Source organism: Triticum aestivum, chromosome 4B, assembly GCF_018294505.1.
Source record: "Triticum aestivum cultivar Chinese Spring chromosome 4B, IWGSC CS RefSeq v2.1, whole genome shotgun sequence".
Taxonomy (NCBI): Eukaryota; Viridiplantae; Streptophyta; class Magnoliopsida; order Poales; family Poaceae; genus Triticum; species Triticum aestivum.
Genome location: NC_057804.1, coordinates 598,914,001 through 598,927,385, shown reverse-complemented (window position 1 = coordinate 598,927,385; position 13,385 = coordinate 598,914,001). Strand labels below are relative to the sequence as shown.

Below are 13,385 nucleotides of genomic sequence, written 5' to 3'. Positions count from 1 at the left end.
CTCCACCTCCATTGACCCCCACGCACCGCGGCTCAGCTGCTCCTGCCGCGCCGACATGCGGGCCACCCGTCCCGCCGGGGCCCGCGTGCGCGCGAGTAAACAAGGGACGCCGTGTGTCGCGGGGCGCCTGGAGGGCTTTGGGCACGGTGGGCAACCGGCACGCGCGCGCACCCACGGGCGGGGAGAGCACGAACCCATCGAGTGCGCACGTTCCCCCTCTCTCTCCCCCCCGCCCCATTCATTCATTCGTCTCCATGACTGCGCTGCTCGCATCCTCCATCCAACCTCTCTCTCTGCATGCATCTACTCAAAAGCAGTGCAGTGCAGCGCAGGCATAAAAGAATCGCACACCCGCCCAATCCCAGCATCCAACGCCCTCCGCTGCTGGGTTCATCCGCTGTATAAAACCCTCCCCGCGGTGTCCATCCATCCATCCATCCACCCTCTCTGCCCAGCAGATTTCATCACCTCTCTCTGCCCCCTGCTCTCCACCAATCTGCTCTGCTTGCTCATCGTCTGCAAGCAAATTCTTCCTGAGAGATCATACATCCGCCGTCGGCTCTCGACTGGTATGGCAACCACACAACACAGCATCGCCATTACATCCATCTCGCCGCTTGAGCGCGCGCAGTGCCTTGACGCCGCCCCCTGTGTCGTTTCTGTGTGATGCAGAGTAGGATGCCAACAGCTGTTCGCCGAGTGGTGGCGTTCTTCCTGTGATCGTCATGAGAAGTGGCGCCTCGCGTATTACTACAGATTGTTGATGCAAGTTTGCCAAGTGAGGACAGATCCTCGCGCACCACAAAACTAGTAAGCTACTTGCACAATGTTCCGCTACTTACTTTCAGGTTAATTCTTCTTGTTACTAGCTTTTGAGCATCAGCCTGCTACTTGTACTATTTGCTAGTGGGAGCAGCAACCATGCATCATCTTGTCTCGTAGTAGTTCTTGATTAGCAACTTTCTTACCGCTGATGTCCGTCGGTCGGTACAGGTTTTCCGTAAATTAGTTGGACAATTCGCTTCTCCTGAATCTGTCAATGAAAATATGAAGCCCTTTGCCAACGTTTCAAAAAACTGTAGGAAAGCAACTAAAAAACACTGTAGGAAAGGAAATGCCAGCCGAAATGCTGTTGCATGCAGACAGTAAAGTGGAGAGCAGGACCCACATTTTGGACGGAACTCGACGTCCACGGGCGTGTTGACAAAGTTGCTTGTGGGTGGTCAAAAGAGAAAGGGACGGCGTTTTCAAGTGTGTGCTACAGTAGTGCCCTTTGTTTTGCATTTCTGTTGGTCAAAAGATGGGAGTTGCAGCTAGCAGCAGCACAGGGGGTCATGTTCCTGCGTTTGCTTGTTTGCAAAACAACTTGACATGCGTAGCTAGAATAAGTAGTAGTGCTGTAGTAAATTCAAATTAACGATTATTTATTATAGATCCAAAGGCTAAAGAAATTCCAACTCAAAGAGAAAAGGCACAAAAATTAAAATAATCCATTAGGTCATTTCTCACCTGTAATTTCGCATAACCGTGCCCTCTCTAGTTCATCCGCTTCTTGTAGGCACTATCGTTTCTATTTTGCTTGATTCCGTGTGGAAAAAAGATCGACCAAATAGAAAATAGAAGAAGTTAATTGGCAATTGATAAGAAAAACTTGCTGAAACCGATACGGCACATGCACACTCACCCTGTCCGAAGGCTGCATCCAAAACGAGTCTATGACTTTGCCAGCCAAGTGACCAGAGTCGGCACCTTACAACACGACTCGAGGCGCAGCCCCGCCTTACACGGAACGAACACACACCGGCTCCAAGGCCGCGCACGAGACGAGCTGACGACTCTGCCATCTAAGCGATTAGAGCGGATAGTCAATAAACCCACTCTAGAGTTGCCGCTCTGGCTTACGCACCATCCCCGGGGCCACAGGCCTACCTATGCGACTCTGAAACTGCAAGAAACACACAAGGCACTGCCGCCAAATAGACGACCAGACCTATGAGACGACACACCGATGGGAAAATGACGGGTACGTCGTGGACGCCTGCTCCGGTCAAAGCCAAAACATGGATTTTTCATCTAGAAAGTTCGAGAACCAAATGACAGGAGAGGTGAAGGAGCGGCGACACCTCCAAGGAGGGAAATGGCATCCGAGTACACATCCGTCATTGGAATCTACCGACGTCGGTGTGATTCTTTCACCTGGCACTCACCAAACCCCAATCAACGACGCCCAGTCTTCGACTGAGTCACAATAACCATGCATCTTGCATAGCTCACCACTGTGACACCACACTGCATGATGCCCGCCAATATCGAGCCGCCTCAATTGAACAACCACTCAAGCCATGCGACCCCCGGGCCAATCCCCGACCACTACCAGTGAACCGCATGCGCTCCAATGCAACGTCGCGCCTGCCATCGAGCTGTAGCCACCCTGCATTAAAGCGCAAAGACACGTGCATGTATTGTGTGTTATTGTTACCATGAACCATTAATTGTGCCTTAGAGCACTCCTCATGCAAAAGATGGGTGATCTGCTCATTTAATTGGCTTAAGTTCAATATTGATCGAGGAAAACCTAAGATTTTTTTTATATAAACCAACAATGTGCTCCGTCCATCCACGTAGGAAACATCGCAATGCGGTAGTCTTATAGTTCCATCTACTTATGGGCATCTCCCCCTAGGCGGCATATCCCACACTTTCTTTATCAACCCGGAAAGCCCTCTCCGATGAGCCACTAGACTCGAACTTAAACTTATGGTTGCGGCTTGACACGATGGCGGAACAAAGTCTATGAGAAGTGGAGCATGATCCGACGACAACTTGATGTGTTCTAGCGCCCAGACCAATACAAGGGGAAACTTAAAATTCCAATTGGTGGTAGCCAGGACACGTTCAAGCTTCTCATGAGTAGAATCAACACAACGATTTGGCCAGGTGAATTGACGGCTCGATATGTCGATCTCTATCAAATCCAAATTGCCAATGACATCATTGAACTAGAAAGGTCACTGATTGTCAAAATGGTCTTTTACTATCTTGGTGATAATGAAGATATTGAAATTCCCACCAATTAACCTGGGATTATGATTACCACGACAAATATAGACCAGGTCCTTGAACTTCTCCTGAGCAGCACCATACACAACAACTAAGCTCCATGAGAAGGTGCCATACTTGTTCCAAAGGTGGAATTCGATGTGATATTCGCCCTTTGAAACAGCGCACGGTACATCAATGTTGAATGGATGCCAAGTAAAATTCCACTCGGCCCTCCAGATGCAGGCAAGACGTGCCAGACATTGTCAAGACCACATGAAAGGTCATCTAAGACATGTTTCTGAAAACAACGTCTAGTGGATTTCGAAATGGCCACAAAGTATAAATCATGACCCCTCACACAATTGACAATATGTTTATGCTTAGCCAAGTCACTCAACCTCCGCTATTCCAAAACATGTCTGTCATGATGAACCATCTTTAAATTTGTAAAGCCTAGCTCGACCCGGGCAGTAGTAGATTTAAATGCTACATCTATTTGTCGGATTTGCACACATAAATTAGTTTCTACTCTTAATCACAGATTGCACCTTAATACATTTTTCTTTTAACGAGGGTTATATGCTACTCCCTCCGTTCACTTTTATAAGATGTTCTAACTTTTCTCAAATCGGATGTATATATATCCGTTTTTAATGTGTTTGTTCACTTATTTTAATGTGTTTGTTCACTTATTTCAATCCGCGTGTATAGTATTAAAAGAAAAGTCCACGTTCTGGCAATGTATGTACTTCCTTTGTTTCGCTCTGCTCTCACACTTGAGAATGTATCATAGGAGTACATCGCAGTTCCATAATACTGATGCTTGCAGTTCCTTTTCTTTTAACTTCTATCTGATTGTTTGCTCATGCCTACCACTTGCAGGCGGAATACTTCAGTCGAAATCAACACCATTTTTCTCGAATTCCCCACAAAACCAATAAACATCTCTAGGAGTTGAGCAGCTCGCAGCAGTGAAGTGATGCAGGGAGGTCCAGGCTACGGGTACGGCGGCTACGGCTACGGTGCCGGCTATGACATGACCGGGTACGGCAACGGCGGAGCGTACTACACCAACGACCGGTACCCCACGCCGGCACCGGCGCCGGCTGCCTATGAGGACCCGCTCGCCGGTCGGAGGCAGCACGACTTCCCGGCGCCGCTCACCGGGCTCGAGTTCCAGCCGTCGGATGCCTGCCCCAAGAACTACGTCATCTTTGATCAGACCTACGACCGGAGCAGGGTCATGTACAACCCGTCGCTGCCCAACAACTTCGGTTCCTCCGGGGGCTATGACCAGCACGGCAACAACGGCGGCTATGATCACAACTACAGCGGCGGCCACGACGGCGGTAAATGCTCGACTGGGCAGAAGGAGGACAGCGACGAGATCGACGCGCTGATGAGCTCCTGGGACGGCGAGGAGGAAGACGACGTGCTGAGCACGGGTCGCACTTCAGGGTGCCGCGGCGACGGCTCCCCGGACTCCACGTGCTCCCCCGGGTACGTGGTGAGCGTCAGCCCGAGTGGCGGCGGGGGTGGCGAGAGGAAGAAAAACCGGATGAAGAAGATGATGAAGACGCTCAAGGGGATCATCCCCGGCGGCGACCGGATGGACACTCCCGCCGCCCTCGACGAGGCCGTCAAGTACCTCAAGTCGCTCAAGGTGGAGGCCAAGAAGCACGGGGTGCGCGGATCAAGAAGCTAGATAGCGACCTCACATGGCAACGCAGGGCGACTCAATGAGCTCAATGATGGAGGCGGAAGACCGGGTAGTTTGGTGCTCCTTTTTGCACTGCCAGTGCCATGATTTCACCTCGTGGAGCTCCCGAGGATCAGTGCAAAGGAATGATGATGGATGGTGTTGTAACTATCAGGCCGATTATATACACCGTGTTTTTGTTTATCCCCGTTGGGCTCCGCACTGCACAGTTGCTTACCATGTTGTCGTTGTTTTGCGCTTAGTGCTTTTGAATAGTGTTTGTGTTTACCTAGGCACATATTACAAGATCACTAATCAAGGGTATCTTTTGCAATGATTATTCCCACCTTGAGTTAAGCATGTGCGTCATTTGTCGCGACTTGTGGTTTTCTTTTTTTAGATTCGTTTATTCAAAATATTTTATCTCTTAAACTGTGCATCAAAATCCTGAACCGTTTCACTATTGAATTTCTCGTGTCGAGATCTTTCAAAGTAGATCTCATGTCAAAGTAGATCCCTTGATTACTTCTCCCCATATATATAGAGCTCAATATTGGTGGGCCGCCTACTGAATTAAGTGAATCACGCGTAGTCGCGAGAACTATATCTCGCTTATAGCAAAATTAAAGAACCTCTCGCCTGAATGATCCGCAGTAATGGGTCGGCCACCTACTAATGCACAATTAAAACAAGAAAAATAGAGAAAAAGGGAGCACCCAAGGATCGATCTCAAGTGTTCTTGGTGCTGAGTAGCAATGCTAGCCATAGAGGCATTTGTCCAATTCATACTAAAATAGAAGATGCGATCAACTTGAGGGAAAAGAGAAGGATTTTCACTGTTTATTTCTCCGTATTTGGTTTTTTCTTTGTTTATTCATTGATTTTCTTTGTTTTTCCTATATTTCATTATTTTTTTTCTCGGTTTTCACTGAATTTTTTTCTTTTATTTCCTTTTTTATTCATTTACTTGTTTCTTTTTTGTTTTTTATCGGTTTTATTTGTTTCTTTCACAGTTTTCACTATTTTCATTCTCTTGCATTGGTTTCTTCCTTTTTTATTTTCTTTGTTTCTCTTTCTAGTTTTCGTTGGGCTTCTTTGTTTCTTTTGTTGATTTCTTTTTTGTTGAACACATGTTACCTTTTTAGTACAAATTTAACATTTTTCATATACATCAGAAATATTTATATATACACATTTAGCATTTTGAAATACATGATTAACATTTTTCAAAACTTACATTTTATATCTACTTTTCTCTATACATATTACACATTTTTTGTCAATATCTAATACACATTTAACATTTTTGAAATACGAGATTAAGTTTTTTAATATATGGACAACAATTTCCCTATACACATTTAACATTTTCCAAATGCTTGATTACCATTTTTCAAATACAAAATTAAAAGTTTTTTAATACATAGTCAAAAAATTTCTATAAACATTTAGCATTCTTCAAATGCTTGATTAATATTTTTCAAATAGATTTGGATCACGTGATCACTTAGATGATTAGAGGGATGTCTATCTAAGTGGGAGTTCTTGAACTGAAATTTATCATGAACTTAGTACCTGATAGTATTTTGCTTGTCTATGTTTGTTGTAGACAGATGGCTCGTGTTGTTGTTCCGTTGAATTTTAGTGTGTTCCTTGAGAAAGCTAAGGTGAAAGATGATGGTAGCAATTACACGGACTTGGTCCGTAAAGATTAACATTTTCTAATACATGGTCAGCATTTTTTTCATACACATTTAACATTTTTCAAATGCTTGGTTAACATTTTTCAACTCTTATTTAATATATTTTTCGAAACCTATAGACATTTAACATATTTCAAATGCTTGGTTAATTATTTTTCAAATGTTTTATCTAAATAGTTTTTTGTAATATATTTATTTAGAGTATTTGAAAGTATAAACAAAAGTAAAATAAAAAAAAACAAGGTGTGGCCTCCTGCACCTGGGCCAGATTGACATGCGACTTCCCTGCATCTCACTATAAGCGAGACATAGGGGCGCCCAGGTGTACTCCAATGTAAGCTTCATGCAGCGAGTCAGTTCCTATTTACTGCCTTAAGCTAAGTATTGTTTTTGCAACTTGGAGCACACCCTCCGTTGGACTTTGGGCTCGGCCCAGTTATCTATTTTCTTCTTTTCTCGTTTGCACAATGGGTTCACTGTACGGGAACTCCTATACGGCGCTTGTGGCACCAGCAGCCTCAGCTAGCATCCACGCGTACGTGCTATGGGCCGGCCCAGCTAACATCAGCACGCTAAAACAATAGTTCACTGGCCTAGTGAAAAAGCCTCGCTCGCTCGCCCTCAGTCACCTAGTTCAACCGTTCAACCATTGATTGGTTGTCCAATCAAAAGGGTTGATCATTGAATTTTTTTTAAAAAATGAAAAAATTACTCAATTTTGAAAACAAATCACAATTTAAGAAAAAGTTCATCGATTTTGCGAAGGTTCATCAATTTTTAAAAACAGTTCAACAATTGAGAAAAATGTTCGTCGACTTTGAAAAAAGTTCATCAATTTTCAAAAAACATTCAAAAATTTGAAAAAAGGGTCATCAAATTTGGAAAATTCCATGCATTTGTAAGAATCATATAAAATGAAAAAAGAAAAAGAAAAAAAATGCCAATATAGTGGAGGGGTGGGGACCGGTTTGGGCAAACCCTATTTGGCGCTGCAGGCGCCGGTTTCTACTGTTTTTGCAAACCGGCGCCTGCAGGCGCATTAGCTGCGCCGACCCATCTAGGTTCTTTTGTCTATGTTTAATCCGGCAAAAAACAAAGCGCGTTGGACGTGATTCAAACTCGCGACCAACCTGACCAAGTTACACTCGTGCAACCACCCCGCCACTCCAGCGGATATGTTAAAAATGTACTTTCTCCTTGTGTTTGTTCTTTATAATTTTTCCTTTTTCTTTTTTTATATTTTTTTCTTTTTTGTTTTCCCTTTTCTTTTTTCGTCATCTATTTTTCTTTTTTTCATCCTGGTTCGTTGAATTGTTTGCAAATACATGAACTTTTCTTTCAAATCAATGACTTTTTAAATTCAATGTACTTTTCCTGAAATTCAATGAAATTTTTTCAAATCACTGAATTTTTTTTCAAATTTGTGAACTTTTTTCCAAATCGACGAACTTTTTCAAATTCGGTGATCTTTGTTGAAAATTGGTGAATTTATTTATTACTTCAGTGAACTTTTTTTAAATCGCTGAACTTTTTTTCAAATTCGATGACCTTTTTGCACATTCGATGAACTTTTTTTAAAATTTGATTAACTTTTTCTCAAAATTGATGAACTTTTTTTGCATTTGATGAACTTTTTTCAAATTCTATTAGCTTATTTTCCAAAATTGATGAACTTCTTTCACATTTTGTGAACTTTTTTTAAATCGGTGAATTTTTTCAAATAGATGAACTTTTCTTATCAAATTGGATGAAAAAATTTCAGAAATGATGAACTTTTCCAATTCATGATCTTTTTCAAAATTTGATAAACTTTTTTTGATAAAAAAATAAAAATGTAAGTTGTATTGCGTAATAAATAACGCGGCTATGATAGTTCTTAAAGAATTCGCGTTGGTTTAAGTCACATTCGTCCAAGGGCTGCAGTGGTTAGCTGGACCATTGTTCGAAGTAGCGACGCGAGTTTGAGCCCTCTTACTCGCAAGTTTTTGCGGGTCTTTTTTTGCGAAACAGTTTATGTGCTGGTGCATTCATGGGCCGGCCCACGAAACAGTTTCTGTGTTGTTGCATTCATGGGCCGGCCCACATGGTATTTGTTGTAGGCGCCCGTTGCGAGTACGAGCCCTCTTACTCGCAAGTTGTCGCGGGTCTTTTTTTGCGAAACAGTTTCTGTGCTGGTGCATTCATGGGCCGGCCCACATGGCGTTTGCCGTAGGCGTTGGTTGACTTCTGCGGCACTTAAAGCGCTCAATAGGAGCTCCCGCTAGTTTGCTAAATGTTCTAAGGGTGTGTTTGGTTGCTGCCCAAATGAAATATTTTCTGACCTGGAGCTTCCCTGAAACCTGCCTGCATCATGTTTGGTTAGTGCTATGGGTCATATGAGTCTAGCCTGGCCTGCACAGCCAGACAAAAGGATTAGCCTGGGCGGCCACCCGGCACCGTGGTTAGCCTGAGCCAGCCAGGCGTCCCATGTCTTGCGCTTGGGTGAGCCTATTACACTGCTGGTGTTATTTTATTATTTCTTTTGCACAGGATTGATGGGTGTAGATTTCTTTATGTATTAATTGTACTGCAAATCAGCATCAGGCTCAGGACACAAACCAAACACATGTGCGTCAGGCTAGCCTCATCAGGCAAATTTACCAACATTCCAGGCTCGATCCAGGCATGAGTTTTCTCCGGGCAGGTGTCCATGCCTTTAACCAAACACCTCATAAATCCCGGGCTTAAGGCGCCATATAGGATTTGCCTAACTATAGGTTTGGCCCATGTAGGGTTTTTTCCAGCTGTTTTGTGAACATTATGAAGGATAGCTCCACGAGCTTTTTCTAGGGTAGTTTTCTCATGGTTTATTCAGAACGGATTTTGTTTTCTTTAACTAATAACTTTTTTTCAAACTCATGGTTTTTTGAAGAAGAATCATAAAAACTGATCCTTTGCAAATTCATGATTCTTTTCAAATTCATGAAATTTTTATAAATGTGTGAATGTTTATAATACATGCTTTTCAAACTCAAAAGAGTTTTTCAGAATCGTGAAAACAAATTTAAATTCATGTTTTTTTTTCAAATTTCATGACTTTTTTTCCAAATTTGTGAACTTTTTTCAAGTCTGTGAACTTTTTTAAGAGAAATTCAACGATCGAATGGTCAACCGGGTGAATGAATGGAGGGGGCGAGCTGCTCACTTCGTTGGGCCGACCCACGTGAGGCGTGTATGAGCGCTTGTTTGACTTCACAACGCTTGAAGGGTTGACTAGGAGGTGTCTGGCCCTGCGGAGCTTTCAAAAAGAAAAGCAAGGACCACTACGGGAGGTCGAACCACGGACCGGCTATGCATGTAGGTTGCGCCTGACGGGTCCCTTTGGTCACTAGTTTGTTGGTTGTTTGTTTTGGGTGTGTGTGGGTTGCATGTATCATGTGAACAATCTCTCTCTCTCTCTCTCTCTCTCTCTCTCTCTCTCTCTCTCTTCTCTCTCTCTCTCTCTCTCGCTCACACACACACACACATAGTCGCATGCTTGCTCGTGACCTCCATTTCTCTCTCGCGTGAAATAGCAATTGCCGCATGTGATTCCAGCCTCCTCAAAACTAATTGGCGTTGTTATTCACCAGCCCGGCCCTGCCTTGCTCTCCTCTACCGGTTGATTGACATTCCCTCTACCTTCCATCCCGGCACATGCCTCAATAGCAAGCCCTACCCGCATCTCAATTGGCCAGCATGGTAGTCCAATGGTAATTTGTGTCACCTCTTGCTGCTCCCCCGACCTCCGTTGAGCTACTCCTTGAGGCCTCCCTTGCTTCTTCAACTCCCTCCACCTTCAGTGCCATTAATGATGCCCTGATCGGGTGGCAGTGGGTGTTGTAACACCGGTGAGGCGTGGCTACTAAATCTTCGTCCCGATCTAGTCATCGGCAATGGCATGGTTGTTCAGAAGGAGGAGGGGCGATGCTCCCGAGGAGCAGATCCCCCGACCTCCATTGAGCTACTCCTTGAGGCCTCCCTTGCATCTTCAACTCCCTCCACCTTCAGTGCCATTACTGATGCCCTGATGGGGCGGTAGTGGGTGTTGTAACATCGATGATGCGTGGCTACTAAATCTTCTTCCCAATTTAGTCGTCGGCAATGTCATGGTTGTTCAGAAGGAGGAGGGCGATGCTCTAGAGGAGCAGACCCCCCCCCCCCAATGCTCCCATATCTTCCTAGAAACACCTCTTCGATGGGATCATCATTGGTGTGTGTCGTGGAATTGTCACGTCAGATGTCCTAGTGAAAGGACTTAGTCGTGGAGCCATCGCAACTAGGAAGCTTAAAGGGGTTAATCGGGACAAAGGACACGGGGTTTATACTGGTTCAGCCCCTTACGGTGAAGGTAAAAGCCTACAATCCAGTTTTGAGTGGGATTGCTTATGTCTTGATTACCAGGGAGCGAAATCGCTTGACCTAGCTCTCGATCTGATGTTACTTGCCCTGAACCGCCGCCGGGTCGTCCCTTTATATACAGAGGTCGATGCCCAGTGGCCCTCAGAGTCCCGGCCGGCTCATAAACAGTGTCCGGCTCAGTCTCTGACTATTCTTGCCTTACAATACAACTCATGTACATGTGGTGGTTTATCTCTACGGGCCTTAAGTCGCCTTTGGGCTTTGGTCCCTCAACTGAACCGCCATCTTCGGGCTTTGTCTTGGGCTTCAAGAGTCTTCACAGGTATAATCCAGCCCCTCCTGGGCGGGTCATACCTAATAGTTATATCCCCAACATTAGGCCCCAGATTGATTTGAACTGGTTCATGTCAATCTTCAACACTTAAGAAAAATCTTCTGCTTCTTTGCTTGCATAAAGTTTTTGTAACCCGCCATGACGTCATCCTTTGGATTTGTGGTAACCCGCCATACGTCATCTGCCATTAATGCATGTTTTTGCCCAACATATCTCAACGGATCCTTATCTTAATGACCATCCCAAGAATTGAGGCATCCTTGTAGCTAGATAACCATGTATTCGGCCTCCTCGTTTTTTGCACCCACTTATCAGTCTTCCCTTATAAATAGACACGACTAGGTCTCTCCTCATTCTCACCTTTCCTCATCTTCTTCCTCTCGTAACCCTACTGCCGCTCGAGCTCCGCCGCTGCCGCAGTGCACCTCGTCTTCCTCGACCTCGGCCGCTGCATCAACCCGAGCCAGTCCAGAGAACGGCGGCGACCCTCCGCAGTAATCTGCAATCGTAAGTCTTCTCCTTCCCATGCCTCAGATCTGCATTAGGGTTTGCAAGTTCCTCTGTGTTCTTCGTAGTTTCATGGTTTCTTCATAGTTCTTCTACCGTGGCCTTATTTGATCCAAAAGTAGTATGGAACTCATGCGGTAGATGTTTCGCGTCCATTTTTAATACTAGCAGATCCCTTTTTCTTGTAAAGAGGCCTCATTAGAACTCATGAACTCATCTGTACCACGTTTTTAGGTCTAGAATATTTTGTTTTCTGAACAGCCGTTTGATCCAAAATAATTGTTGCAACCTGTGAAACTTGTTTATGCAACACTTAGGCAAAAACTATATTTGTTAGATCCATCTAGCCATGGCGACTCTTATCACCGGCTTAAAAAGGCAATGCTCAATTGATACTCTAAACCATCCATGACGGTTTAGACAACTTAACTGCTTATGGCACTCATGGCGGCTTAAATAATCTGATATAATTAGCCTTATACCATTAGGCCCCTTTATAAGCCACCATCTTGACTATGCACTGCAATGTTTTTCTCCGGCTTAAATTTGAACCGGAAATTTTTACTCTTTCTTAGGCTTTCATCACAATGGCACCGAAACCACCCACTTCATGCAACTGGGTCAAATCCATTGTCAAAGACAGTACGCTTGATGACTTTGTTAAGACCGTCTATCTGCCGAAGAAGGAAGTGATGTCATATCGTGCTCCTGATCCGACGGAGGAAAAGCCTCAGCCCAAAGGGGGGGAGGTCATTGTCTTCACTGACCATATGAACTGGGGTTTTTCACCACCCGGCTCAAAATTCTTCAGGGACGTCCTGCACTTCTCTGACCTCCGTCCTCAAGACATCGGACCCAATTCCGTGTCTAATATTTGCAATTTTCAAGTGTTCAGTGAAGTATATCTTGGAGAAGAACCCAACAACTACTCTTCAGAGAATTATTTTACTTGAACCGCCAGCATGAGTGTGCCAACGGACAAAGCTTGGAACTTGGTGGTGTCTCGATCCAACATCGGAGAGACGTAATTTTTCCTTATGCCAACCCACCAAGCCATCCCAAAGACTGGAACCAGACATGATTCTATTGCCAAGACATTGCTCCGGCTGATTAAAACCCTCTGCCCGGTTTTCGTGCTCTACGTCTTGAGTCCAACCATCAGCTTCCTGACAAGATTACAACCGCTGAACGCCAGACGCTTGCCCCCACCAAGGCTAAAATCAAGGCTCTTTTGGGGAATGGACTAACTGGCATCGACTTAGTCTGGGTTTGGCTCACCTGGCGGATCATTCCATTGAGTCGCTGCCCCGACCTGATGTGCACCTACACAGGCAAGAAAGATGACCCTCTGCGGCATAGTTCTGACGATTTGCCTGACCACGTCATTAACAACACGACCAAGTCTCTCATGAATGAAAGCCTAGCAGACTGCGGCACGGTGGGCTTAAGCCCTTTCTGCGAAGCTAACCTGGCTCCAGCAGTAAGCCGCTGCCCATCAGAATAAATTACCTTCATCCTTTGATGTTTCATCTATACTTATATTTTTGCTGATTTTCACGGGCTGGTGATAAATTCTGGAAGGTTAAATATGATCATGAGGCTGTGAAGAAAGCCAGGAAGGCGAAGAGAGCCGCTAGGAAAGAGGCTGCAAAGAAGAAGGGCAAGAAGGCCACCGCCTCTGACTTGCTTCGGCTAGAAGATACTTCTGAGTCAGAGGTAG

General features: G+C 44.8%; 1 protein-coding gene across 2 annotated transcripts; it reads left to right on the top strand.

Annotated features, from left to right (window-relative positions):
• Positions 1-242: 242 nt before the first annotated feature.
• Positions 243-4,945, top strand: LOC123093480 (transcription factor bHLH144). 2 transcript variants are annotated; one of them, XM_044515457.1, is made up of 3 exons: positions 243-569; positions 678-810; positions 3,925-4,945. In XM_044515457.1, exon 3 carries the CDS (start codon positions 4,022-4,024, stop codon positions 4,745-4,747), a length of 726 nt encoding a protein of 241 aa, XP_044371392.1. In that variant the 5' UTR covers positions 243-569; positions 678-810; positions 3,925-4,021; the 3' UTR covers positions 4,748-4,945. The 2 variants fall into 2 exon arrangements, with proteins under 2 accessions (XP_044371392.1, XP_044371391.1); XM_044515456.1 differs by having other exon boundaries at positions 673-810.
• The last annotated feature ends 8,440 nt before the right edge of the window (positions 4,946-13,385 follow it).

Excerpts from the sequence above, each read along its gene's own strand:
- LOC123093480 (XM_044515457.1), top strand. The coding sequence starts at position 4,022 with ATGCAGGGAGGTCCAGGCTACGGGTACGGCGGCTACGGCTACGGTGCC.